Here is a 25,526-nt window from a genome sequence, read left to right as displayed (position 1 = left end):
TTTACTTTATTATATTAAAAAAAGAATGCAAATATGTAAATCATTATAGAATTTAATTTTTTAATATTTAATGTAAAAAACTAAGAAAAATGCAAGTAGCAAAAGTATGGTTCAATTTCAAGTCATCCTTGTAAACAGAAATTCAATTAACAGCTAAAAAAATGGTTTCTGAGTTCTTCTATTCGAACATGCTTGGGAGAGGTCTTACGGCCATGAACGCATCCACCATCTGGTAAACACGAAATTGTAGAGTCAGTAAAAATGTTATTTGAATCTTGATGGTTGATGAGACCAACTAATTTTAGCACATCTTATACCTCATCGGTAACAGCAGCTCGAGACCTGCGGTGTCTCTCCACCATTTCTGTCAACACTTCAGTAAGTTTCTTTTTTACTTCACCCGTTAGCATTCTTCCTTCTCCATACTCCTGAAACAGTACAATCAATATGTCTTTACTTTTTCAGAGAAATCCACAAGACACATTCTTCCTTCTCTCTAATGATCTAGATAAACAAGCTAGTAATAATGTAATTACCTTTTTTATGTGTTCTAGTTCGGAATCATCTTCGAGGAAGAAACTCAGATACTTGACGGGTATGTCTACCTGTAAAAGGAACAAGGGAGATTATACCCCAAAAAGACAAGTATAGCAGAGTCGTTTCCTAGTCAATTAGTTTTTGGCAAGTCCTTCTATATTCCCGTCTGAGTTAGGGTTTAGTTTTTGTAGGGTTGATAGTAATCTTGAGGAACACAATCATAAACAAGATTCTTAATTTTTAACTGGATATCACCTTGTAAGGAACACATTTGAGAGGAGCCACTACCTAAAATAAGGGAAGAGGAGGAAACAAGAATTTGGTACCTCAAGATTTGCTCCAAGTTCTCTGTGCTTCTCGACGGAGTCTTGCCCACCACTAAACGCATATTTGTTTATCTGCATATGGAACAACACAGAGTTTAGATGCTGGACGCAATTATCTGATTTCATTATTAGGACTGGTATTTAATGTTCTGGAACGTGTCTCAGATGCCGTTAGACCAGCAAAGTGGCTAGTTTTCTTAAGAGGTAAAACGAGTGGAAGGACTCGAGTAGCGACCAATCTAGACAATGAATGAGGAGCTAGAAGGTTGATGTGGAAAGTCCAGAATGTCTTGTTATAATAGATGGGAAGAACAAAACAAATTATAGAATTTACCTTGTTTTTAATGTCTTTGGCGGTATCAGTCACATAGATAGCAGAATTTGGATCACTAGCCGACATTTTTCCATTCTCTCCCTGCGTAAAAGTGACTAAGACATTTAGTTGTGGAAAGCAACAAAGTGTAATGTGCTTAAGAAAGTACTTGCCTGCAGAGCAGGGAAAAATGACGACTCAATCAGCGCGGGCTTGCTATAGCCTAACCGGGGTGCAACATCACGAGTCATTCTAAAGTAAGGATCCTGAACAAAACCAAAAGCAAAGATTGGTTATAAATACATATGTCATACATGGAAAACATATAAGAGACTGATTATGGATGGAAAGTATCCCTGGCTCGCAGTAACTTATTTATCTTCAAACAAAAAGCAAATAGGTTGATATAAAAAGTAAGAAAACAGCACACCTGGTCAATAGCACAAGGAATCAAGCAGCGGAGATTGTCCTTCCCAGGGAACAAATGTGGGAATGAACTAGGGAAAGATGGGACAGCCTGCAAATAATATGGAAAACAATTATCCAATTTAAAAATGTTAGTCTATATGCATTAAAATACATTACACATACCCACACCAACAGGAAAAAAGACATACCTGCACAGGAGGGAAACTGAGTTTCCCGATATGATCTTCACCGGAAAAGCCAAAGATTCCCATAGCCTAGCAAAGAAGGAGATACACAGATGAAAATCACGAAAACCAGCTTTAAAACATATCAGACGCATTGTGCACTTCAAGGAGATAGAAAGTAAAGTCACCTTATTAAGTGTAACGCACTTGGAAACCTTCACCATATTTTTATAGAAAGCACTACACACAAAGTTTTTACTCATCATCAGCAGAGAAATTATGATATATAAATCAAAGGACATCATATGATCTAACAATGAGCTATATATACTACCAAAAGCCCATCAAGCAATATTTTATACTAAGCAAGGTGCTAGTTTTTTCAAAGGTTCAAAATGTGGCTCACCCGCCAACATAGTCGAAGTCAGAGAAAATGAAGGTCTTTGTTACATCGAAACCACAAGCAATTATATCTTTCGCATTTTCTCTTGCAAGTCTTTGACTTTCCTCCACCGATAAGTTCTTCCACATACATTTTTCATCATCCGTGAGCTGTATAACAAGGGGAACCTTGAAAGCTTCTTGCAAGTATCTGTAATGACAATCAAAATCTTCAAAACCATCCTTCTCATTGATATCACTACCATATAAATAGCTCCAAAGATCTCTCACTTACTTGGTAAACATGAAAGGAATCAAATGCCCTAAATGCAAAGCTTCTGATGAAGGCCCTCTTCCAGTATACAGATAAAACTTGTCTCCTTTCTCATAGGCATCCAAAATCTCATTGAAATCCCTATAAACCCTCACACAGTGAAACCATCAATAACAGGACTTCTCTACATAACCTATCCACACAATTCCATAATAAATAAATGAAATTTTCGAACCGGTGGGCGAAGAAGACACCACGGCGGAGGAACACGTGTGGTTGACGAGAAGTAAGTCTCTGAACACGATCAATCAGTGACTCGTCAAGCCTCTGGCAACCAAATTTGTCAATAAGCTTGTCGTAATCGATCTTTCCACCGTCTTTTGCGGATACTTCCCATGGATTCACCACTTGCTCCGAAGATTCAGACTCGTTCTCATCCTTCTTATCCACCTCCATCGCAAAAATCTAGAAGAAAGAAAGAAGTCAGATTCGATGGATGGATCCAAAATTCGTAAATCAACTCATCTTTTGATTGATAAACAAGAGCTGAAGGACATTGAAGTAGTACCTATGGATTATCCGGTGATAAGACGGCCGTGGAGATGCGGCGGCGGTTTTGCGACTGAGAGAGTTAGTAGTGGGCGAAGAAGGAAACGAGGTTTAAATCATATCTATATTACTGTTTAGGAGTCAGAGTCCTTTTGTTTTTGTCAATTGAGCTGTTAAGTTTTAGATATGACAAATACCCCCTCATCTCCAGGCCCCAATTTAATCTTTTATTTTCAATTGCACCTTTACTTTGAAAAGTAACAAATAACCTCATATACAATAGAAAACAAACTCATAATATTTTAAAAAAATTTGGCAATTATATCATTAATTAAAAACTCTAACACCATGACTTCATTTTTTCATTACAAGTTCATTCATTGTTCTTGAATAATTTTTCCACATAGTCTATAAATAAGATGTTATCCTATCATAGATTTTTCAAGCATAATCCAATCGTTGATTGAAGTAGCCAATAAGATAGGTGTTAGCAGATTCGCATAAAGGGTGCTTCTTCGTTAGTCAATACAAGACTTGAAGACAGAGCCGTCGCAGAGAATTTTGAGGCCACAAACCCAAAAATAATTTTAGGTCTGTTAAAAAAAATTAATGAAAACTCAAATAAATAAGAGTTTTGAAGGTCGAATCCTTGACATCTTAGACACTTTTCCACTGCTTATACCACTAGACTAAAAAAAATTTTGTGAAACAGGGCCGATTATAGAGCTATATATTTTGCGGCCGCAAGCTGATGCTTCATCAGCTTGTGTCTTGGGCCGGCTCTGCTTGAACATGCATTAAAAAAAACAGTAAAGCCCGAAGACTATATGAAGTCAACTAGTGTGGTAGCTACAAGAGTATAAAAGAGTAACATGTGTTGCTTTTATAATCTGTTTTCCAGTGGTACGAAGAGTTTTTTTTTTTCTTCTTTATTTGGTTAGTTGCTTGTTGAGGAAGCAAGTGAATAGGTGTGTCGTATTTGTGGCTAAACCAGGATTGAGGAAGCCTTAGCCTAGTATTTGTGATTGAGAAATGTCGAATGGAACCGGAACCGGTATTGATTAGTGAGACCAAAGCCATTGGTTGAATACGACTTTTTGATAAGGGCGAGTTGAAAAAGGAGTACAACCTCTTTTTTGTAAACACCTCATTGACTTTATCGTGCTTCTTCTTTGTTTATCATTCAAATCCTAAATTTGAAGATGATGATAAATCCTAAAATGTCACGCAGCATACAAAAACAGTAAAACCAATACACACAGTACCAATAACCAAATTTATAATCTAGTAAAGTATTTTACATTTAAGAAATATTCTGACGTGTACTAAATGACTAAAGAAAACTCAAAAGGTGATCGTTCGGTTTACCTCTGAGAAAAAATTAAAATTTTCTGTTTCCTCGAAATGCAAAAAAAAAAACAAAAAGGGAGAAAAAGAAGTGATCCTTTTATTAATTAATTAATAAGATATATATATACAAGTCAAAAAAACACTGAAGTCAAATCTAAATCTAACGGTTGAGATTCTCTCTCATCCTCTTCCTTCATAATCATATCCTCTTTGTTAAATAAAATAAAAACCCTAAAAAGAAAAGAAAAAAATTGGAAAAAAGGAAAAAAAGAAATAAAAAATCCCTAATTCTCTCTCTCTAGAAATTTTTTTTTGTTTGTTTTCTCTTTCTAAAAAGGAATGGAACCTAACGAAAGCCACCTTCATCACCACCAACAGCAACAACAACAGCACCATCAACAGCACCATCAACATCTCCATCAACAGCAACTGCAGCAGCAGCAACAACAACGACTCAGTTCTCCTTACTTCCTCCCCCAGCACCCCCAACTACAGCTCCACCACCATCCAACCACCGTATCAACCACTGCTTCTACCGTTCCATCTTCCAACAATGGGCTTTTCCCACCGCAGCCGCTACAGCCTAATGATGGTTCTTCTTCCTCGATTGCGGTTTACCCTCATTCAGTTCCGTCCTCCGCTGTGACGGCGCCGATGGAGCCGTTAAAGAGGAAGAGAGGTCGACCGAGGAAGTATGTGACGCCTGAACAAGCCCTAGCGGCTAAAAAAATGGCTTCTTCTGCGAGTAGTTCGTCTGCTAAAGAGAGGAGAGAGCGAGCAGCTCTTGCCGGAGGTACGGCGTCGTCCAATTCCGGCTCATCCAAGAAACCTCTGCTTGGTTCTGTCGGTGGGTTCACTCTTTTCAAGAAAAGCCCTTTTCGTTGTTTATAATCGAATTGAGATGAAAAAGTTTCCAACTTTATAGTCAATTTCTTAAATTTTGTTACTTTAGCTTGCTAATTCGTAGGTATGGTTTGAGACGTAATTGCCTTGAATTAGTATTACGTAACTCTGTAAAATTCATCTTTGAAAAGTTTACACCTTGAATTTCATATCAGAGCACTAACCTTTTTAACACTTCAGTGAGGGTGTGGATTTGTATAGTGTTAGGATCCTATAGTTTTATCAATTTTGTTGAATTTGTTTATCTAGTCGATGGCCTTTTGTTCAGCTCCCATTAAGTAATCTTATCAAGTGATCCTTTTGTGATATTCTGGAATTTGTGTTATACTCTGAGCTTCACAAGAAGTTTTTTTGGTGCAGGGAAAACTGGGCAAAGCTTTACTCCGCATGTTGTTAATATAGCTCCTGGTGAGGTATGTCATCTTCTTGTACACTCAAGATCCTTTACATGTTATAGATTTTGTTGGTGTGGGCGGAGCCTTCATTCAAATATAATGTTGAAGTCATTCTGCTAGAAGCTCATCTATAATAATATACTATTTTCCTCATTGATTCTAATGCAATTTGGAGAGTAATCTTCAGGCTATTAAATGTTCTTTGGGTGAATTTGACAGGATGTGGCCCAAAAGATTTTGCTTTTCGCAAACCAAAGCAAGCATGAACTATGCGTTCTTTCTGCATCAGGCACCATCTCTAATGTATCCTTGCGCCAACCGGCTACATCATATGAGGTGATTTTCTCTTGCCGTAAATTAGTAGTACTCAGTCTCGCTTCTTTGTTGTTTCTTCACAGAGAGGAGATGAAGTTTCTTTCTTTTTGAGTCTCTCTACTCTGTGTGATAAAGGAGAATTGATTCACAATACAGTCGGCATGCCGATAAAGCTAAAAAGATTGAATTCATATACTTTCTTTGAAGTTTGCATTATCATTGATACTTTCTTTGAAGTTTGCATTATCATTGTTAGACTTGCTTCAGAATTCCCAGCTACTTTTTTCAGGGTCAGTATGAGATTCTCTCACTATCCGGATCATATATCCGGACAGAACAAGGTGGTAAAACCGGTGGCCTTAGCGCTTCTTTATCTGGTTCAGATGGTCAGATCGTCGGTGGAGCGATTGGGAACCACTTCACAGCTGCTGGCCCTGTTCAGGTACAATTCCTTGTATCATTATTGCAACTTTGCAGTCTCTATGTGTTAATGTTTCCAACCATCATACAAAACTGACCATTGCCTAGTATAAGTATGGCTTCGATTGATCGCTTTAGATCTGTACAAATGCAGGTGATTCTTGGTACGTTTCAGCTTGATAGAAAGAAGGATGCTGCCGGGAGTGGTGGGAAAGGGGATGCTTCAAACAGCGGAAATCGGTTGACCTCTCCCGCTAGCACTGGACTGATGCTTGACATGGGTTTCCGTCCTGGTATGGAACCTACAGGAAGAAATCCAATGCGGGGACACGATGAGCAGCATCATCATCATCAAACTGGTTTAGGTGGATCTCAACCTTTCATGATGCAGGCGCCGCAGGGAATGCACATGACACACATCCGGTCGTCTGAATGGGGTAGAGGAGGCCACAGCGGTCATGATGTTAGAGGCGGTGGCGGGTATGACTTATCAGGTAAAAAATGCTCAAACCTTTAAATTTGAAACAACAACAAATCACAATTGCAATGGAGATGGTTAAAATACTGAGTAATGCTAGAGATCAAGCTTTTCTCCTTTGGGGTATGACTTGGAACCCTTATGGGTGTAATCTATTTGCAGGAAGGTTAGGACATGAGTCATCGGAGAATGGAGATTATGAGCAGCAAATACCTGATTAGCACTGAGCTTCCAGAGACTACGACTGTAGGGTTTAGATCCAAACTAGAAACCGAAGGCAAAAAAGCAAAGAATCTGAACTGATAGAAGACTTATAAGACAGAAACTTGTCTTAATGGTTTTCATCAGAGAAGTTGAGAGATGATGCTTTTGTTCTTCTTGGTTCGGTGTAATTTATAAACTCCACATCCCCATTTTTCTTTCAGTAACAATTCTGGTTCTCTTTTCACATCATTCCTTTTTCTTTACCTATATATATCTTTTTTTTGGTTTTCTTCTTCTTTTTGTTACTAAAAAAGGAAATGCTCTTTTATGAATACATATACATTTTGTTTCCACTTTTGTTAATAATTCATAACCTATTAAACGGTTGGTCCTAGCTCTATTTGGACAAAAACAATAGACTAATTTGGTGAGTAACCTTACTTTCACAAATTAAATTTATTTTCTTTACTATTGATCAAACTGTTACCACTGTAAAGTTATTTTAGTATTTTTTTTTCTTCCCTGGCTCACACAAGTGTGATTACATTTGTCAACTTGTATTTGTTTGTTTGCGAATTGATATAATGTTAAAGTCAAAAAATTTACTGTTAAAAATTATAGCTTTATGACCATTTTTAATTGAAAAATTAAGCAACTCTGCGGAAATTGCTTAAGCTAAAAGTTTGCTGCTTTTGTCTTAAAAAAACTTTGAATACTGTTGACTCAAGTCTCTGAAATCTCCCGGAAAAGATCTGCCAACCCACCGGACCGCAACTTGGTTTCTTCTCCTTTTTTTCCTCATCGGTTCTGTTTTTCTCCTCTTCTGTACATAACAAAAGATTTCAGATTGACTCGATTTCGTTTGATGCAAATCATGTTTTATTAAGACGGGTCTTCCTTATTTCTCCTTCTAGATTCGAAAGGTGTGTTCTTTTTTCTAATACTATTGGCTTCAATCTTGGTTTTATTTCTCTGATCACCCCTCCTCTGTAAATTTTAACGGAAAAGAAACAAAAAAACTCAAGTCGGTTTCTTTTGTCACTACGAGTATCGAGGAAGATAGATCTTGATGCGTTTTCGTCTTCTGGGTATGCGGGTTCGGAGTTGTTTAATCCCATTTGTGTCTACACGTTGTGGAAATGTATGAATAAGAAGTCAGTTATTATCAATTGGTTCATTTGGATCTCAACAACTTGTATAGAGCATAAAGGCTGAGAGGGCTGGAGATTCGATTAGGGTTTTAGTGAGAAGATTGGATCAAAAGATGTTAAGATCTTTAGGTCTTGGATTGCTTTTGTTTGCTCTTCTTGCTCTTGTTTCTGGTGATAACGATTACGTGAGCTGTAACTGTGATGACGAAGGTTTCTTGAGTGTACACACCATCCTAGAATGTCAAAGAGTGAGTGATCTCTTGATCGCCATTGCGTATTTCTCAATACCTCTCGAGCTTCTCTACTTCATTAGTTTCTCCAACGTTCCTTTCAAATGGGTTCTTGTTCAGTTCATTGCCTTTATCGTCCTCTGTGGGATGACTCATTTGCTTAACGCTTGGACGTATTACGGACCGCATTCGTTCCAGCTCATGTTATGGCTCACCATCTTCAAATTCCTCACGGCGCTTGTCTCGTGCGCCACGGCCATCACGCTCTTGACTTTGATTCCGTTGTTGTTGAAATGGAAAGTTAGAGAGCTTTACTTGAAGCAGAACGTGATGGAACTTAACGAAGAGGTTGGACTGATGAAGAAACAGAAGGAAATGAGTGTGCAGGTGAGAATGCTTACTCGTGAAATCAGGAAATCGCTTGATAAGCATATGATTCTGCGGACTACTCTCGTTGAGCTATCCAAGATTCTTGATTTACAGAACTCTGCTGTTTGGATGCCTAATGAGAACAGAACCGAGATGCATTTGACTCATGAGCTAAGAGCTAATCCCATGAGGAGTTTCAGAGTGATCCCGATTAATGATCCTGATGTTGTTCAGGTTAGGGAGACGAAAGTTGTGACAATTCTGAGGAAAAACTCGGTTCTTGCTGTTGAGAGTAGTGGTTGTGGGGGTTCGGAGGAGTTTGGTCCGGTTGCTGCAGTTCGGATGCCAATGCTTCACGGATTGAATTTTAAAGGAGGAACTCCAGAGTTTGTTGATACTCCTTATGCTATAATGGTTTTGGTACTTCCGAGTGCGAATTCACGGGTTTGGACTGATAAAGAGATTGAAATAGCGGAGGTTGTTGCTGATCAAGTAGCGGTTGCTATCTCTCATGCATCGGTTCTTGAAGAATCACAGTTGATGAGAGAAAAGCTTGGTATTCAAAACCGAGCTTTGCTTCGAGCTAAACAGAACGCTATGATGGCTAGTCAAGCAAGGAACACTTGCCAGAAAGTGATGAGTCATGGAATGAGGAGACCAATGCACACTATTCTCGGTCTCCTCTCGATGTTTCAGTCTGAAAGTATGAGTCTTGACCAGAAGATCATTGTTGATGCGCTCATGAAAACAAGCACTGTTCTTTCAGCTCTTATCAATGACGTGATTGACATCTCGCCTAAAGATAATGGGAAATCTGCGTTAGAGGTAAAACGGTTTCAGCTACATTCTTTGATAAGAGAAGCAGCTTGTGTTGCGAAATGCTTGAGTGTTTACAAAGGTTACGGTTTTGAGATGGATGTTCAAACGCGTTTGCCTAATTTAGTAGTGGGAGATGAGAAGAGAACATTTCAGCTTGTGATGTACATGCTTGGGTATATATTGGATATGACTGATGGAGGCAAAACCGTTACATTCAGGGTTATCTCTGAAGGTACTGGTAGTAGTCAGGACAAGAGCAAAAGAGAGACTGGGATGTGGAAGTCGCATATGTCGGATGATTCGCTCGGTGTGAAATTTGAAGTTGAGATTAATGAGATTCAGAATCCTCCATTGGATGGTTCGGCTATGGCGATGAGGCATATTCCAAACAGAAGGTACCATAGCAATGGCATTAAGGAAGGCTTGAGCTTAGGCATGTGTAGAAAACTTGCACAGGTTAGTGATCTCATCAAATCTCTCTGTTCTGTTCTTTTTGGTTTATCTCAATTAGAAAATTTGTATATATGAGAGATTTTAATTACAGTCTCTGTATGTGATTTTGAAATTTGACTTCAGATGATGCAAGGAAACATATGGATATCACCGAAATCACATGGACAAACACAGAGTATGCAACTAGTTCTGCGGTTTCAGACAAGACCTTCGATTAGGAGATCAATCTTAGCAGGGAATGCTACTGAGCTTCAACATCCGAATTCAAATTCTATTCTTCGTGGTCTAAGAATCACTCTAGCAGACGATGACGATGTGAACAGAACTGTAACCAAGAGACTTCTTGAGAAACTCGGATGTGAAGTGACTGCTGTCTCGTCTGGTTTTGAGTGTTTGAGTGCGTTGTCAAATGTGGAAATGTCGTATAGAATTATAATATTGGATCTGCAGATGCCGGAGATGGATGGTTTCGAAGTAGCAATGAAGATAAGGAAGTTTTGTGGGCATCATTGGCCATTGATTATAGCTTTGACTGCAAGTACTGAAGATCATGTTAGGGAAAGATGTTTGCAAATGGGGATGAATGGTATGATTCAGAAACCGGTTCTTTTGCATGTTATGGCTTCTGAGCTTAGACGAGCTCTGCAGAGCGCAAGCGAGTGAAGAAGCTAGCTCAGAGAAGAAAGTAGAAATCAAAAATCTTGAAATGAATCAAAAATCAAGAAATGAAGAAAGCGGAGTGAGGATTCGTTGAAGATCTGACGCATAGGGGACCTCTTTGGGGAAGTGTTTTTTTTGTTGTTGTTGTCTCGTTTCTACGGTAATGAGAATTGGATACGTTATGATTTTCGCATTTTAAGCGGAAAATAACTTAATTTTATTAGATTTAATAATAATTAATTTATAGTTTAGTCAGCAATTCTCTTCAAAATATTTTACGTTAGTCCTGAATAATTCTTTATTTTAAAAAGAAAAATATATATATATATATACAACATCTTTTAAATTGATACATTTTGTCAAATTCATCATTTTTATTCCTCTACTGACTTTTTCATCCTTGATAACTGGATGCTTCAAGCATTCAACACTACAAAGATAGATATTGGACTTTTCTTTATCAACGAAAAATAAATAAATCTTTCATAAATCAAGAATTTAATAACTAACTCTTCAACTTTAGTCAATGTAAATTGGTTTCTTTATCGGCAAATTATTAGTTTGGAGTTTTAGACTCAGTTCTTGGAGACCAGACCACCACAACCAATCGTCCGATACCAATACATGTTACGACTAGTACATTATATTTTGTATTTTCTTTTCCTTATACCAATACCGAAGTTAGTGTTATTTAATGCTTTGTGTAGGCTTAAGAACAAACATCACGTAACGCTATAAATTATATTATTTCGACATATGTGACGTTCGAATTTTTATTTGGACATGGATGGTATAAACAATTACGCAACGACAAGAAATTTCCCCATTCCAACTTAGTTAAGAAATTCAATTTTCGTTTCATACAAATAATTGACCAAAAAAAAAGCGGAAAAAAGAAACGGCATATGTTATTTATCTCTATTCTCTAATCTCTACCATGTTATACATAGAAAAAATAAAAGAAATAGTATAATTCTCATTTTCTTTTTGGTATACTATTAATTTCTTATAATTAATATCTACTACATATATTGTATGTTTGATGAGTACCTCGGCGTCCTAATTTTTTTTTTTTTAAAGTCCTTTTTTATATATAGTTTTTTTTAGGACCCCTAAGCAAATGCTTTATCTTGTGGTCTTTGTTATACTTTTAATAATGCTCGTTTATGGATTCCTTTTCAAAGTATTATTTGTTAATTGCTCTAGTATTAGACTTTTTCTAGTTAATTATTATTGTCTTTTGAGTGCGGTTTAGGACTTCCTTTTCAATAAAATATCACAAGGAACATATGATTTTCTACACAACGCTTTTTCGAATTTCTATAGAATTATTAAATTACTTACAAATTAAACATTAAAATCAGGTTTCCTCATAATTATATATATATATATATATATACAATATATCTATATATAATTATTTAAATTGAGTTTAACTTCATCACTTGGAAGAAAGTGCTGACTTTGTTGTTGGAAATGGCTCTAAAAAATAAATTTATATAAGTATTTTTTTGTCACACCTGATTAATATCAAAAACTAGTTTTCTCATAAATAAAATATAAGAGCCAGATATACTACTTAATTAATTATAAGAAATTCAGAATAAGAATACATTATTTGTTGTTGTTTAATTACTCTGCTTGAGTACTAGTTGGATATGATCTAAATAAATTATATATTTACATTACTACAGGGAACTAGCATGAATAATGCAAAATTCAAAAGCACTTCTCTAATCATGTTTAGTTTTATGCATATCTGCCCGAGAAGGTACGGATATGAATAAATAATTAACAAGTCTATTAGGGTTTGCGTTTTGCAAGAGGAACCCATGTGGTACCATGTGAATAGGTACTCCTCTATTCCCATGCCTTTGTTTATGATTTTTGATTAAAAGATGGTCAAGAAAGCCTAGAAAATTGTTAAAATGACGACACTTATAAGCTGACAATTACAAGAGGTATCTTATTATATAGAACAGTTGTATTAAGAAATAAGTTTGGTATATTAGTTGCATTGGACTTGCAGTATGCCATAAAAACATGTACACATATATATAACAAATAAGTTTTGCAGTCGATTGATTTAGTTATTTTAGTTGAGGTTGACTACCGCTTCTTTGTATATATTTGACCGTTGCGGAATGCAGATTCACAAAACCATTATAAATCCAATATTCTTAGGTTTCAATCCAAACAAATTGGTTTTCCAAAAGACACATCACACATGCATATACGCAAAATATATTTTCATTTGAAATAGATATATAACTTAAATAAATTAGGGTAACTTACTAGTTATAGATATTTTCTGTTGTATACATCATCTCTTTCGACTAGTGCATGTTATATAATGAAAGATATATATAGTATCACTTAATAGTGTGTTAAAGGAATATATTGATCTGAATTTTTGCATGCAATCCTATTTCTCTAAAGAATTAGTGGAGCTGATGCTCTTCGCAAATGATATTTCATGTATGTTACAAATAAATGTGGATTCGAACCAACGTACGTATAACTTCCTGCAATCGGAGTGACTTCATCTTTCTTGTTCTTTCTAAACAATATATATGTTAATGTACATTGCTTAAACAATGTTTCTCTTAATCGAGTTAGAATCCGATTGTCTTGTTCATATATATATATATGGGGTTTGTTTACACGTATTAATTTATAGTAAAATCAAAACCAATATATATATATATATATATATATGATTATTGAGGCTAGGTATGTGTGTGTGTAACAGTGTAAGGTTTGTGATTCCCAATCCAATAAATGCATGCACACATACATAGATGTATTTTTTTTTTTAATATATTAGAAAAAATATCTTATATATCTAGTGTAAATAATCTATGTACCATTGAAAGAAATTAGACCAAGCACTTAGAGTTTATCAGTTTCAAATAATTTATAGCCTATAATTAATGCTAATCATACATATAAAAAAATGGTCAACCCCAAGGTGCTTAATTTAATCTAATGAGGATCAATCATACACATATATCTATATATGCACACATAACTTCATTATATAAAATGGAGCATCAAACAAAGAAAGAAAACTTTTAATAAGAGAACATAAAAACACAAGTAAGCTAAGTGAAATTTAGCAAATAAAAATCATAGTCAAGAGAGAACATTATATAATGTACGCACTCACACTATATAGCTCACTAGTAGCACAAGTAGCAAACTAGCAACTGACTGGTTTTCATCATCATCATAAAAAACACATCGTTATAATTCTTATTGTTAACTTCTGTAAAATAAAAAGCCATTTCAACGTACGTTAAAATCCTGACCTAGCTTGAGCCCAACCATAAGCTTCTTGGCCGCTCATCTGTCCACCTCCGCCACTGCCGCCACCATTAGAAACTAGATTTCCAGGCATATTATACACTGGAAGTCCTTGGTTAGCGTCGCCTCCACCACCACCGCTGCTCAGCGGCGAACCTCCGCCTCCCAGCTGCCCTGGAACCACTCCTCCGCTGCCTCCACCGCCGCCTCTCTCTGCTGCCTCTTCCTCCTCCAAAGGCAATCTCTCGTAAGTAGCGTTAGAGAACGTGGCCGCGATCAGCATCACTGGACCAGCCGCCATCAATGGGCCAACCACGCTTCCTCCAACAACCTGACCTTGACCACCGGCTAAGTAAATTGTTAAACCGGTGGAACCAGGTGGAGCCGGTCCTGGCAAGAAAGAACCGGTCAAAGAAAGAATCTCAAACCTCCCTTGCAAAGCCAAAACCGCCGCACCACCAGGAGCTGCGGGAACCGCAGCCGTCGATGGTTGACGGAGGGTGACGTTAGCCACAGTGCCGTTTCCGCTTAAGATGCAGATGCCACGTTGACGCCGCCTGGCGAAAGTAGCTAGGGTTTCGATGACGTCAGTCCCACTAGCGATCTCCATGACATGGCTCTTCAGAGCATTCGGGGAATCGCGCGTGACGAAGATCGGTGGCTTTGGTTTGTTCTTGGAACCAGCAGGGCGTCCACGTGGACGGCGCGTGGGGGCTTCTACGGCTCCTTCACGTGGCTCGTGGTCGTCTCCACTCAAGTTGTCTCTATCGTCGTCGTTGTTGTTATCGACTTCTTGGTGATGATGATGGTTGTTATGACCTGAGTCCATGGCCATGTTCATGGAGATGTGGAGATCTGGTTTCTTTAACTGAGAGGAACCGGGCGGTGTCGTTTCGAGGCCCGAGAGGTTCACTTGTCCTGTCCACCATGGATTCGCCATTAAAGCCCTAGAGAGGTTAAGTTCTGATCAGTATATATTTCAAGAAGTGAAACCCTAAGAAATAGAAGTGATTTTAGATCAGGAAGATGAAGAAAAAAACGAGAAACCTAAAAGAGGTGATAAGATTTTTCAGATCTTGATTTCTTAACACTTTTACAAGTTTTTGTGTTGTGAGAAACACAAGACAAACTGACGAAAGGTTAATTAAAAGAACACGACAAAGAATGATACTAAGCAAGAAAGAGAAAATATGTAATGTAAGCTAACTTATAAAATAAGTAGAAGCATATGTAGATATATCTTATACATCATACATACGTATATACGAATAGGCGTCTATAAAAAAAGTATATACTAATTAAAACAAATCCCACAACTCAAGGCTTGAGAGAGTGACATAAATATATTTAAGAAAGAAAAAAAGTCGTGTTACAAATAGACTATACAATATGCATTGTACGTTTTCTTGGTAAAATTTTTAATGACATTGTTTTGCAAAATGATTTTGTCATTTGAGGGAAATTTTGTTAATTGGCATTTGGCATATTAGATAGTATTATAATAATTGGTTAAGATAATTTTCTTTAAACCTGTCATTTTGTATTTTGTCTTTTTTAAGTTAGCGTTATAATTGATGTGTGGGGTCGAGCGCCGAGGTTGAAACTAATGGGGCGCACGATCGTTTTCCCATTACACTTATTTTATTTCGAAAGTTGAATCATAAGGTTTTTTCGAATATAAAACTTCTGTATAAAATAATATCTATGTAGTGTTCATTGGATCGAAATATATATATAAATCGAATCTACGACAGCATATATAATTGGATACTTAAAGGAAATGACCTCTACTGAAAACTTCACACTGCGTATGTGGACGTTTCCAAGTATAAAAGTTACCAAGAAAACATTATATAGCATAATTGAAAATACATACAAAAACATTATAACAAATGATTTTCGGTTTCCAGATCGTTTTCAAACTTCACGATTGAATACCATATATAGTTTTAGTTTTCCCTTTGAATAGAAGAATTTGCTTCCATATTTGATTACATAAGTCCTCTAAATAACTTCTTATAAAAAACAAAAGCACAATTTAAACTGAGTTTGACACTGCTTATACAAATAGGTATGACTTTTAAATGTTAAAACTCATTTCAGGTTACGAATAGTGTATTTGGTGGGAATAATATAGAGTATATGCATACACGCATGCATCGTATAGAAACTTCACTAGGAGATTATGTATTGATGGATCAAAAGCATAATTATTAAAAGTTACGACTTACTAGTTATCGCAAAAATAGGTTTTTCTAATTAATGTATCTATATCTCAGTGACTCCTCTCAACATGGCAAAATTCACCAATACTATCTTTGCAGCCACTGAGGCACCTCCATATCATATTATATATTATTAGCCATTTGTCGAAGGTAAAGGCTAATTGCCTTCTATTGTTACTTAGATATGCATGCATATATTGTATTTATGTATATATTAATATATACGAAATTATATTATGTCCAAAGTAAAATTAAATTATTAAAATTTTACAAGTCGTTTAGTTTTAGTCTGTTCTAATACTGTTCTTTTTTTCCCTACTCAACAACTCTCAACTAAAACATTATATATGTATAAATATAGCTAAAACATTATTTGTTGATTAATTAAATCGAGGTAGACAAAAAAGCCAAAGGGTGGTTGAACTCCTCGGGACTACATAAACAAACACACACAATAATGAAACAAAAAGAATTAATAGTGTAAAAATAAACTGTATACACCGATTGTATGATTTTGTTTTTGTGTTCTTTACTACTACTATTAAACTTTAACAAGTCTTATCTCTATTATCATTAATAAATTTGTAAAATTAGAGGTACTTTAGTTAACACTTGTGGCACTAGTTGATGATTTGAAAGCTCTAATATGAGTCTTTGAAGGTATGGAATTCAATGGTAAGAGACTACAAATTACCAAATAAATCATCCCAATTCCCCCACACAACACAGTCACAATATCGTTAATGGGTTACGTTTAACTAATTGGGCCGAGAATTACGTTTAACTAATTGGGCCGAAAATATATCATAAAAGGCCCAAAAGGCGAACACAAGTCAGTTTAGGCTCCTGTCTTCGTCTCCGTCGACAAACCGGAGAGAGAGAGAGAGAGAGAGAGGAGAGATGGCGGACAATTTATTCTCCGGGCTGCCACCTCCTTCGTCGTCGGCTCAGCAGCAAGAGCTACCAATTTCTCCAATATCAGACGAGTCGAAGAATGAAACTTCCTCTTCAGCTCCGACTCTGGTTCTCAAGAGTGCCCTGAAGCGATCGAAGCCACATGAATCTGCTGTACCCAATGTTTCAGGTTAGCTTAATTTTAATCTGAATTTGATTCGTTTTAATAACTTTTTGCTCTTTGATTTTGGCGTCTCTTCTTGTTTCCTGCATTGAACTCACTTCTTCAGCTTTCTTGAAACCTCTGTGTTACATTGATGATTAGGGCTGTGAACTTAAAAAAAAAAACCCTAATTTGGTATCAACATTAGCCGTTGGTTTTATGTAGTCTTTCTCTTACTGATCTGATTTAGTGCTCAAATGTCACAGCTCCTCCTGTTCTCAAGAGCGCACTTAAGCGATCAAAACCAGCAGTATCTACACCGGAACCAGAACCAGAACAAGAACCGGAAGGTAGTGTTTTAGCTACTTGAACTTATACGCTTCACAAAGTTATAATAAGAATGTAACCATCAACTTGTGATAAATCTTTAATATGTCAGTTGCAGCCCCTAAAAAGCGTCTACAGTTCAAGACATCAACTGATGCATCAGAGGAACAAGTGATAGAAGCGATGCAGAAGATAACATCTCACATCAAGAACCCTTCCAAGTTTTCTAAAGCTTCAAAGCTTGCGATACGGCTGATCCAAGCTGGAAGTGTGAAGCCAGAAACAAGCAGCTACTTCATTGCTATACTTGAAGCTGCCATGTCGTCTAAAACTCCTTGTACAGATCGATTGGTTCGAGCTGACTTTCATGCATTGTTCACAGCAGCACAAGATGTTGTCGAGGTAAACACATAAAAATTCATGGTTGAAGCTATTGAACTAATTCATTAGAGGAGAAGGGGCAGTTTTTTATGAAAGTTCTTATCTTTTGTTTTCAATCAGTGCCTTGATAAAAGCCAGAAGAATCTGTTGACCATATGGACATACAAAGCAGTTGTGGCTAATGACCTCTTCACTGATGACAGCTTTATGGTAAGAACCTCGTGTACCTTAGTCTCTGACTTATACCAATATTTTGGACTATGTCTGGCTTTAGTTACTTACATTTAGAATATAGATTGCCTCCTTCACTGTGTTATGGATATTGTTGTCTTGATAGTTATCCTCTGAGGTTGTCATAATGTCTCATTTTTGTATTTTCGTTTAGTTTTCCAAGACTGCTACTCGAATAAAGGAGACTATATCTGATCTTCCAGTTGCAACTGAGGAGGATGATGTGGAAGAAGCAGCTATTCTTGAAGAAGCGGCGATGAAGGACAACGGAGATGGCCAGACAACACAGGACGTGGCTGAAGCTGCTTCAGCTGGAGATAATGAAAATGTCGAGTCTGATCCCTTTGGACTCGAAGCCTTGATTCCCAGTTCCGGAAAGAAAAATTGTAAAACAAAGATAAGGAGACCAAATGAAGATGCAGATGCCGACGAGAACAAGAGGTTTCTCAGGTCAAAAAGAGAAGCTTTGATTACATGCTTGGAGATTGCTGCACGCCGTTACAAAGTTCCATGGTAAGAACGCTTCCATGATTCACATGATCCATTGAACTGAATATATACCATTGAACTTGTTATAATGTCACAACTGCGAAATTGAGGAATGATTGGACTAATTTTCAGGTGCCAAACAGTTATAGACATACTGGTGAAACATGCCTTTGAGAACGTATCAAGGTTCACATCACAACAGAGACAAGCAGTGGAGAAACTCTGGGCTTCTGTTCGTGAACAACATCTCCGTAGGAAGCAAGGCAAATCAGTCACAGGAAAACTCGACGTGACAGCTTTTGAAGCGCTTCAGGATAAATACGCCAATGAGAAAATGAGCATCCGGAGCTCAGTTGGAGCTAGCGGTGAACGCCGTGCACAGCAATGGCTCGGTTAATAAAACATTTACCAAAACAAAAAAGTCTGATTGGTAGGATCTTTTACACTAAGACATGAACTAGAATGCAAATAGAGAAAATCGTGCTCTGTTTTCTGATTGTGTCTTGAGAACAAAAAGTTTCCAACTTTATCCAAAAATTTTACATGATTATATAACTCAGTAATCTGTTACAGGATAGGATATGGGTATTGATTCTATATATCAGTCCCAGTTTTCATGACTCGTCTGCCAATCATCATCATCTTCTCTTGGCGGCCTCACCACCAACAAAACCATCCCTAAACTCTTCTTCACATCTCTCGCCTTCAGCTCAGATCCTTTCTCTAGCTTCAGTCCATTCTCAGCTACCACGAGGTAATACCCGTCATCAGCCTCCACCACATTCCTCTTCCTATCTGTGACAACCAGTAAAGGCTCCTCTTTTCCGTCCCAAGGCAGTACTTTCCTATCATCCCTGAAAGAAACAGCTACACCGCCTTTCCCAATGGCTGCCACTGGGTTCCAAGCAGGAAGCACAACCCATCTCCTCCATCCTTTCTCTGCCTCAACCACCTTGAAATCTCCTCCAGCTATGATCTCCATGGGAGCTTCAAGAATCTTCTTTTCCCCTTCCGATGCTTTGCAAACCGGCAAAACTATCACCGAGCTCGCTCCTGCTACTTCTCCAAACTTAAGCCTCACAACCGGAACACGAACAGCTACGACTTCCTCTTTCTTCTCGTTCACCTTATCTTCATCTTTCTCCCCGTAAAGATCCTTGTTTAACTTGTTCTTAGCCTTTTCCGATTGAGCAACATCCAATGCTTGTAGAAGCATCGTGGTCCTCTGTTCCGATGGGTTCTTGTTCTCTCTGCTCTGCCTGTAATACAAGAAGGCGAGACAATCTCCTGGTAAATTGTAATCAAAGTCCAACCATCCAACGTCTCCACGTCGGCTAGGGTAATCCTTGATGGCTCGCGCCAAATCCTGCGCGCCTTTCGAGTCAATACTGCGATCGATGATGAACTTGGCCGCCGCAACACGCTGCGTATTGCTGAGGAGACGGATCTCGTAGAGAAGCTCCTCACCGCCGGTGTCGAACGCGGCGATGAGCTCCGGCTCATGGAGAGATTGAAGAATCGAGTCACGAACTTTAGCGCCGACGATAAGACGGTTCTGTTCGATGCTTGTGATACCTGTGAGCTCTTCGATGTTTGGAGGAGTTAAGCCCTCGGAGTAGAGAGAAGAGATGAGCGGTGCGTATTCGAACCAGAGAGCTAATCGACCGGAGAGGACTTCGATTTTACCGGCGGAATCGAGTGAACGGAACTGAGGTGGAATCGGAGATGACGGTGGTCGGAATGGTTGGTAAAGCTGTCGCTTTGCCGGAGGGTTTTTGGGAATCATGTTGGCTGAGCCTTTTCTTGGTATCATTGAAGCGGTTACGGTAAAGGAAACGGTACGTGGTAATGGAGTAACGGGTCGGGTATTCGGGTTAGTGAATAATCCATGAGTAGTGGATTGTGTGAATGGCGAGGATGAGATTGAGGATTTGAGAGAAAACATTGTAAGGTGAGTTGAGTTGAGAGGTGTTGCAGAGTGTGAAGACGAAGATGGTGGTAACGTAGTCTTATCTCGAACGATTGTGACAAAACCAACCGGTTTGGAAATGGATGTAAACCGGATTGGGATAAATCGTATATTCCTTTTGAACCAAGAAAAAGATATTTATCCTAGTCGAACCAAGAAAAAGATAAATAACAGTTATAAAATATTATCTTATAAAAAAATTTATATTACTATAAAGGCAAACTTTTTTTTATTTCAAATGCACAATTTTAAATATAAAATTAGTTGTTCTAAAACTTCAAATCTTGATAAAAAGAATCATCAACTTCTTCACGTTCTTCCACTATTTAAAAGTTCATTTTTATACTATCACACAACTTTTGCCACTTTTCTAGTAAAATTTGTATAATTCATGAAAGTCAACATAGTCACATATTCACTTAATTATTGATACTTTCATGGTATACTTATTTGGTTTTAGATTCACACATATTGAAACTTTTCAAACCAAAATCGTTAATACTACAAAATTGTAAATTACTTGGAAATAAAATAATATAAACAAATGTATAGCTAATAAAACATGTGTATTTTTCGTTCATTTTTCTTCTTTAAACCACAAAACTTGACTCAAACATTAAATAACAGTCTTAAGATGTCAATCTTTTTTTGTTAGACCCAAAAATAAAAAATTTACTTAGAGAATATCAATTCATCTATAAAATCATACACAAAAATATGTTTTACAGCTCATAAAAAATAAAAAGGACAACCGTAGATTAATAAGATATTTTTAAGATATTTAAAAATTGAATATATAATATTTAATAATACCTAAAATTTTAAAATTTTAATAGATATTAAATATTTATAATATTTTAAACTTTAGATGTAGTTTAAATATTCATAACATTTTTAATTTTTTAGAGTTAAATATTAATGATAAAATTTTAAGTACTTATAATATTTTAAACTTTCTATGAAGGTATATATAATATTTTTAAAGTTTCAATATTGTTAATACTTTTTAAACTTTAAAAAAAAAATTAAAATATCATAAAAAAAATTAGAAGTTTTAATTTGCTAAAATATATACTAATTATAAAGTTATATAGATAAACTTTAAAAAAAAAATTGCTCAAATAAAAAACCAAATTAACCTAAATAAAACTTTTAAATTTGGACGCTTGATAAATCAAGATTCTTGCTCATTTGTAGTTGGAAGCAAATTAGTCTTATATATAATGGTTCTCAGCTATTGTCAAATTTTTTTTAGCTGATGTGGAACGTTGTACATATACTTATTTATAAATATTTTAATATATAAATTTTAAATAATTTCAAAAATGTTAATATTGAGAGAAGTCTGATCCCGATTAGTCGTTTAAAAAAAATCTGAATATACAAAATTCTGAAAATTTTAAAAATGTTAAATAATAAAGTGGCTAATCCCTATTGGATGTTAATAATATAAAAATTTTGGTAAACTAGAAAAATGTTAAATAATGAAGTAAATAATCCCTATTGAATATTAATAATATAGAAAGTTTTATAAATTATAAATATGTTAAATAGTAAAGTGGCTAATCACTATTGGATGTTTAAAATCCTAGGTAAACAGCTTTAGGAGCTTTATAAATATGTAAAATATATTTTCTTAAATTACAAGTTTTTATTTTACTAGTTCAGAGAAATTGTTACACCCATCTAATATTTAATGATGCGACTCGATTAGCATGGTGACAGTCGGATATAGTGTATATTGGTACTTTTGATTAGAAAAAAAAAAAGAATAAGATAATTATAATATAATTTTATTGCATCTGTGGTTCTCATCATGGCAAATCAAAAGAGAAAAAATAAAAAAACATATCAATACCAATGCTAACTGTAAAGATTAATATTGATTTCTTTGATCACATAGTGTAACAACATTTGTTTTTGAAAATATCAGAAGTAGCACCTTGTCCGGATGAGAACCCATTCTTCTTACAGTTTCTCTTTTGGTTTGATCTTTGCATGTCCATCAAGTCACCACACATGCATGAATATCATATACATTCATATATAGATTATAGATATATCAACGTTCTTTACTTTCAGATGATGAAACTTATATTAGTAAAAAACTGCATAGAAATAAAAATGTTACTTGAAGCCAAGACATTGAAACTCGACAAATAAGTTGTTAAAAGTAAAAATATCACTGAAGTCTTTGTGATGTCCATTTTCTTCCTTGTAGTATACTATATATCAAGTTATCAACTATAATGTAGAATAATATTAGATAAATATGTTCTGTAATTTCTTAGATTGTAAGTGCAAGCTCTATTTATAGGGCATTTAGGTTTTTGTGGTTCAAAAAAAAAGGTTTACAATTCTTCTTTTTTTACCATTGATGCATCTTTCATAAATACTAATAATATATTTCTTAACATTGATTGCTCTTCATGCATATACTAAACAATATTTTTTTTCTGACTAGATGATATTTTTATTTTTATGACTATTTTTACATACAAAACTTTTTTTCCTTTTTAAGTTTTTTAAAAACCAAGGTTAACATTGTTTTTAAAAAAATAAGGTTGACCGGAACATAGAATAAAATCATATACTAACTTTATCGAAATATCTGAGAATCATATACAAGTCTAGAAAATATTTAGAACTCCATTTTGAGCAATTTCATTGTAAAATAGTAATTTCCACCATATCCATGCATTTGATGAATTTGTTTGGTGAAATTCTCCAAGTTTTAAACTGGTTTTTACTTTTTAAACCACCCTCCTAAAGATAATTTATTTAGAATCGTTTACAAAATGTTTTCAAACAATCTGACCATCCAAATCGAGTATACCGCACACATCAATGCACAATGGCTCAACTACGTTGACCATCCGAATAAAGCATACAAACACATCGATGGCTCATCTCTCCTTACTCGCTAGCACTAATTAAACTAAACATGTCAGGTATTGAAACTACACCATATGCCTTCTTCTTTAGGCGATTTGAAAACTTTTATATGAATATGAACATCATCATGTTGGATATATAAAAGTATGCATCAGAGTTTGAATGTTAATTAACCATAAGCCAATTGTTTCATATATTACAGTATAAGCAGATTCTCTTAATTATTTCCTCCATAGCATTTACGAACAAGAATAACCTTGTATAGATCAATCAACTCTATTAGAATCGAGCATACATTTATATACATTGCCACACTCTTAATTTACTCTAATTAAACCCTAATCATATCGAAACCACATAGCTGCAAATAATTAATTGCTTTTGTGATAGTGATTATTGTGTAATTGTTTTTAAGTCTCATTCCCAATATGGTTAGAGTATTTCGTTTTAAAATAGATATGTATTTGTGCATAGTGATAGTTGGATATACTGAAATAGAGTGTATACTTGGTACTTTTGATTAGAAAGACGTAAAATAAAATAATTATATTTTACTTTTATTGCATTTGTGGTTCATCATGGCAAAAAAAAAAAACATATTATCAATGCTAACTGCAAAGATTAATATTGGTTTCTATGATCACATGGTGCAACAACATTTATTTTTGAAAATATCAGAAGTAGCACATTGTCCGGATGAGAACCCAGCCTTCTTACAGTCTACCTTACATTTACCATTTCCGTACGTTGCCGAACAAGTAGTCGGGCACATATCATCGATTCTTCCTGTTGGTTTGATCTCTGCATGTCCACAAAGCCACCACACATGCATGAATATCATATACAATCATATATAGATTATAGATATGTCAATGTTCTTAGCTTTGAGATGATGAAACTTATTTATGTCAAAAGCTGCATAGAAATAAAAATGTTACCTGAAGCCAAGATATTGTAACTCGACAAAGAAGTTGCCAATACTATCAAAAGTAAAAAGGTCACTGAAGTCTTTGTGATGCCCATTTTCTTGCTTGTAGTATACTGTATATATCAAATTATCAACTATAATGTAGTATAATATTAGACAAATCTGTTCTGTGATTTCTTAGATTGTAAGTGCAAGCTCTATTTATAGGGCATTTAGGTTTTTGTGGTTCAAAAAAAAGTTTACAATTCTTCTTTTGTTACCATTGATGCATCTTCCATAAATACTAATAATATATTTCTTAACATTTATGGCTCTTCCGCGTATACTAAACAATATTTTTTCTGACTAGAAGATATTTTTATTTTTATGACTATTTTTACATACAAAACTTTTTTTTTTAAGTTGTTTAAAAACAAGGGTTAACATTTTTTTTAAAAAAATAAGGTTGACCGGAACATAGAATAAAATCATATACTAACTTTATCGAATTATCTGAGAATCATATACAGGTCTAGAAAATATTTAGAACCCCATTTTGAGCAATTTCATTGTAAAATAGTAATTTCCACCGTATCCATGCATTTGATGAATTTGTTTGGTGAAGTTCTCCAAGTTTTAAACTGGTTTTTACTTTTTAAACCAACCTCCTAAAGATAATTTGTTCTACAAAATGTTTTCAAACAATCTGACCATCCAAATCGAGTATACCGCACACATCAATGGACAATGGCTCAGCTACGTTGACCATCCGAATCGAGCATACATACACATCGATAGCTCTTCTCTCCTTACTAGCTAGCACTAATTAAACTAAACATGTCATGTATTTTAACTACACCATATGCCTTCTTCTTTAGGCGATTTGAAAACTTTTATATGAATGTGAACATCATCATGTTGGATATATAAAAGTATGCATCAGAGTTTGAATGTTAATTAACCATAAGCCAATTACTTCATATATTACAATATAAGCAGATTCTCTTAATTACTTCCTA

The 25,526-nt window shown here is 35.6% G+C and overlaps 7 protein-coding genes across 10 annotated transcripts; 3 read left to right on the top strand and 4 right to left on the bottom strand.

Annotated features, from left to right (window-relative positions):
* Window positions 1-32: 32 nt before the first annotated feature.
* On the bottom strand, window positions 33-3,136 carry LOC104744564 (tryptophan--tRNA ligase, cytoplasmic). Of its 2 annotated transcripts, none has more exons than XM_010465639.3 (13): window positions 2,993-3,136; window positions 2,660-2,889; window positions 2,446-2,565; window positions 2,176-2,361; window positions 1,958-2,009; window positions 1,794-1,859; window positions 1,607-1,693; window positions 1,350-1,442; window positions 1,198-1,278; window positions 864-935; window positions 537-605; window positions 318-428; window positions 33-229 (listed from the first exon to the last, which is right to left on the bottom strand). In XM_010465639.3, exons 2-13 carry the CDS (start codon window positions 2,878-2,880, stop codon window positions 179-181), a joined length of 1,209 nt encoding a protein of 402 aa, XP_010463941.1. In that variant the 5' UTR covers window positions 2,881-2,889; window positions 2,993-3,136; the 3' UTR covers window positions 33-178. The 2 variants fall into 2 exon arrangements, with proteins under 2 accessions (XP_010463941.1, XP_087344258.1); XM_087488132.1 differs by having other exon boundaries at window positions 1,198-1,274; window positions 1,346-1,442; window positions 2,993-3,119.
* A 1,431-nt stretch (window positions 3,137-4,567) lies between these two features.
* On the top strand, window positions 4,568-7,391 carry LOC104744563 (AT-hook motif nuclear-localized protein 14). The gene is made up of 6 exons (XM_010465638.3): window positions 4,568-5,170; window positions 5,587-5,639; window positions 5,841-5,957; window positions 6,226-6,378; window positions 6,511-6,850; window positions 6,997-7,391. The coding sequence occupies exons 1-6, from the start codon at window positions 4,663-4,665 to the stop codon at window positions 7,053-7,055; spliced, it is 1,230 nt and encodes a 409-aa protein (XP_010463940.1). The 5' UTR covers window positions 4,568-4,662; the 3' UTR covers window positions 7,056-7,391.
* A 288-nt stretch (window positions 7,392-7,679) lies between these two features.
* LOC104744562 (protein EIN4-like) lies at window positions 7,680-10,975 on the top strand. Its single transcript, XM_010465636.3, has 2 exons — window positions 7,680-10,063; window positions 10,184-10,975. Exons 1-2 carry the CDS (start codon window positions 8,303-8,305, stop codon window positions 10,721-10,723), a joined length of 2,301 nt encoding a protein of 766 aa, XP_010463938.1. The 5' UTR covers window positions 7,680-8,302; the 3' UTR covers window positions 10,724-10,975.
* Window positions 10,976-13,825: 2,850 nt separating this feature from the next.
* On the bottom strand, window positions 13,826-15,243 carry LOC104744561 (AT-hook motif nuclear-localized protein 19). Its single transcript, XM_010465635.3, has 2 exons — window positions 15,074-15,243; window positions 13,826-14,973 (listed from the first exon to the last, which is right to left on the bottom strand). The coding sequence occupies exon 2, from the start codon at window positions 14,964-14,966 to the stop codon at window positions 14,019-14,021; it is 948 nt and encodes a 315-aa protein (XP_010463937.2). The 5' UTR covers window positions 14,967-14,973; window positions 15,074-15,243; the 3' UTR covers window positions 13,826-14,018.
* Window positions 15,244-17,089: 1,846 nt separating this feature from the next.
* Window positions 17,090-20,718, top strand: LOC104744559 (uncharacterized). Of its 3 annotated transcripts, none has more exons than XM_087488131.1 (7): window positions 17,090-17,335; window positions 17,575-17,658; window positions 17,754-18,037; window positions 18,137-18,226; window positions 18,402-18,760; window positions 18,869-19,166; window positions 19,310-20,718. In XM_087488131.1, exons 1-6 carry the CDS (start codon window positions 17,152-17,154, stop codon window positions 19,131-19,133), a joined length of 1,266 nt encoding a protein of 421 aa, XP_087344257.1. In that variant the 5' UTR covers window positions 17,090-17,151; the 3' UTR covers window positions 19,134-19,166; window positions 19,310-20,718. The 3 variants fall into 3 exon arrangements, with proteins under 3 accessions (XP_087344257.1, XP_010463935.1, XP_010463933.1); XM_010465631.3 differs by having other exon boundaries at window positions 17,091-17,335; window positions 17,748-18,037; XM_010465633.2 differs by lacking the exon at window positions 19,310-20,718 and having other exon boundaries at window positions 18,869-19,291.
* Window positions 19,206-20,681, bottom strand: LOC104744560 (rubisco accumulation factor 1.2, chloroplastic). Its single transcript, XM_010465634.3, has one exon. The coding sequence runs from the start codon at window positions 20,679-20,681 to the stop codon at window positions 19,338-19,340; it is 1,344 nt and encodes a 447-aa protein (XP_010463936.1). The 3' UTR covers window positions 19,206-19,337.
* A 3,405-nt stretch (window positions 20,719-24,123) lies between the features above and the next one.
* On the bottom strand, window positions 24,124-24,678 carry LOC109129287 (defensin-like protein 43). Its single transcript, XM_019237118.2, has 2 exons — window positions 24,539-24,678; window positions 24,124-24,401 (listed from the first exon to the last, which is right to left on the bottom strand). The coding sequence occupies exons 1-2, from the start codon at window positions 24,621-24,623 to the stop codon at window positions 24,241-24,243; spliced, it is 246 nt and encodes an 81-aa protein (XP_019092663.1). The 5' UTR covers window positions 24,624-24,678; the 3' UTR covers window positions 24,124-24,240.
* Between the last annotated feature and the right edge of the window lie 848 nt (window positions 24,679-25,526).

The sequence above is a fragment of the Camelina sativa genome, chromosome 15 (genome assembly GCF_030686135.1).
Source record: "Camelina sativa cultivar CO46 ecotype springtype chromosome 15, ASM3068613v1".
In the NCBI taxonomy this organism is placed as follows: domain Eukaryota; kingdom Viridiplantae; phylum Streptophyta; class Magnoliopsida; order Brassicales; family Brassicaceae; genus Camelina; species Camelina sativa.
Note: the sequence above shows the minus strand (reverse complement) of the source record. Positions and strands in the feature narration are given on the sequence as shown.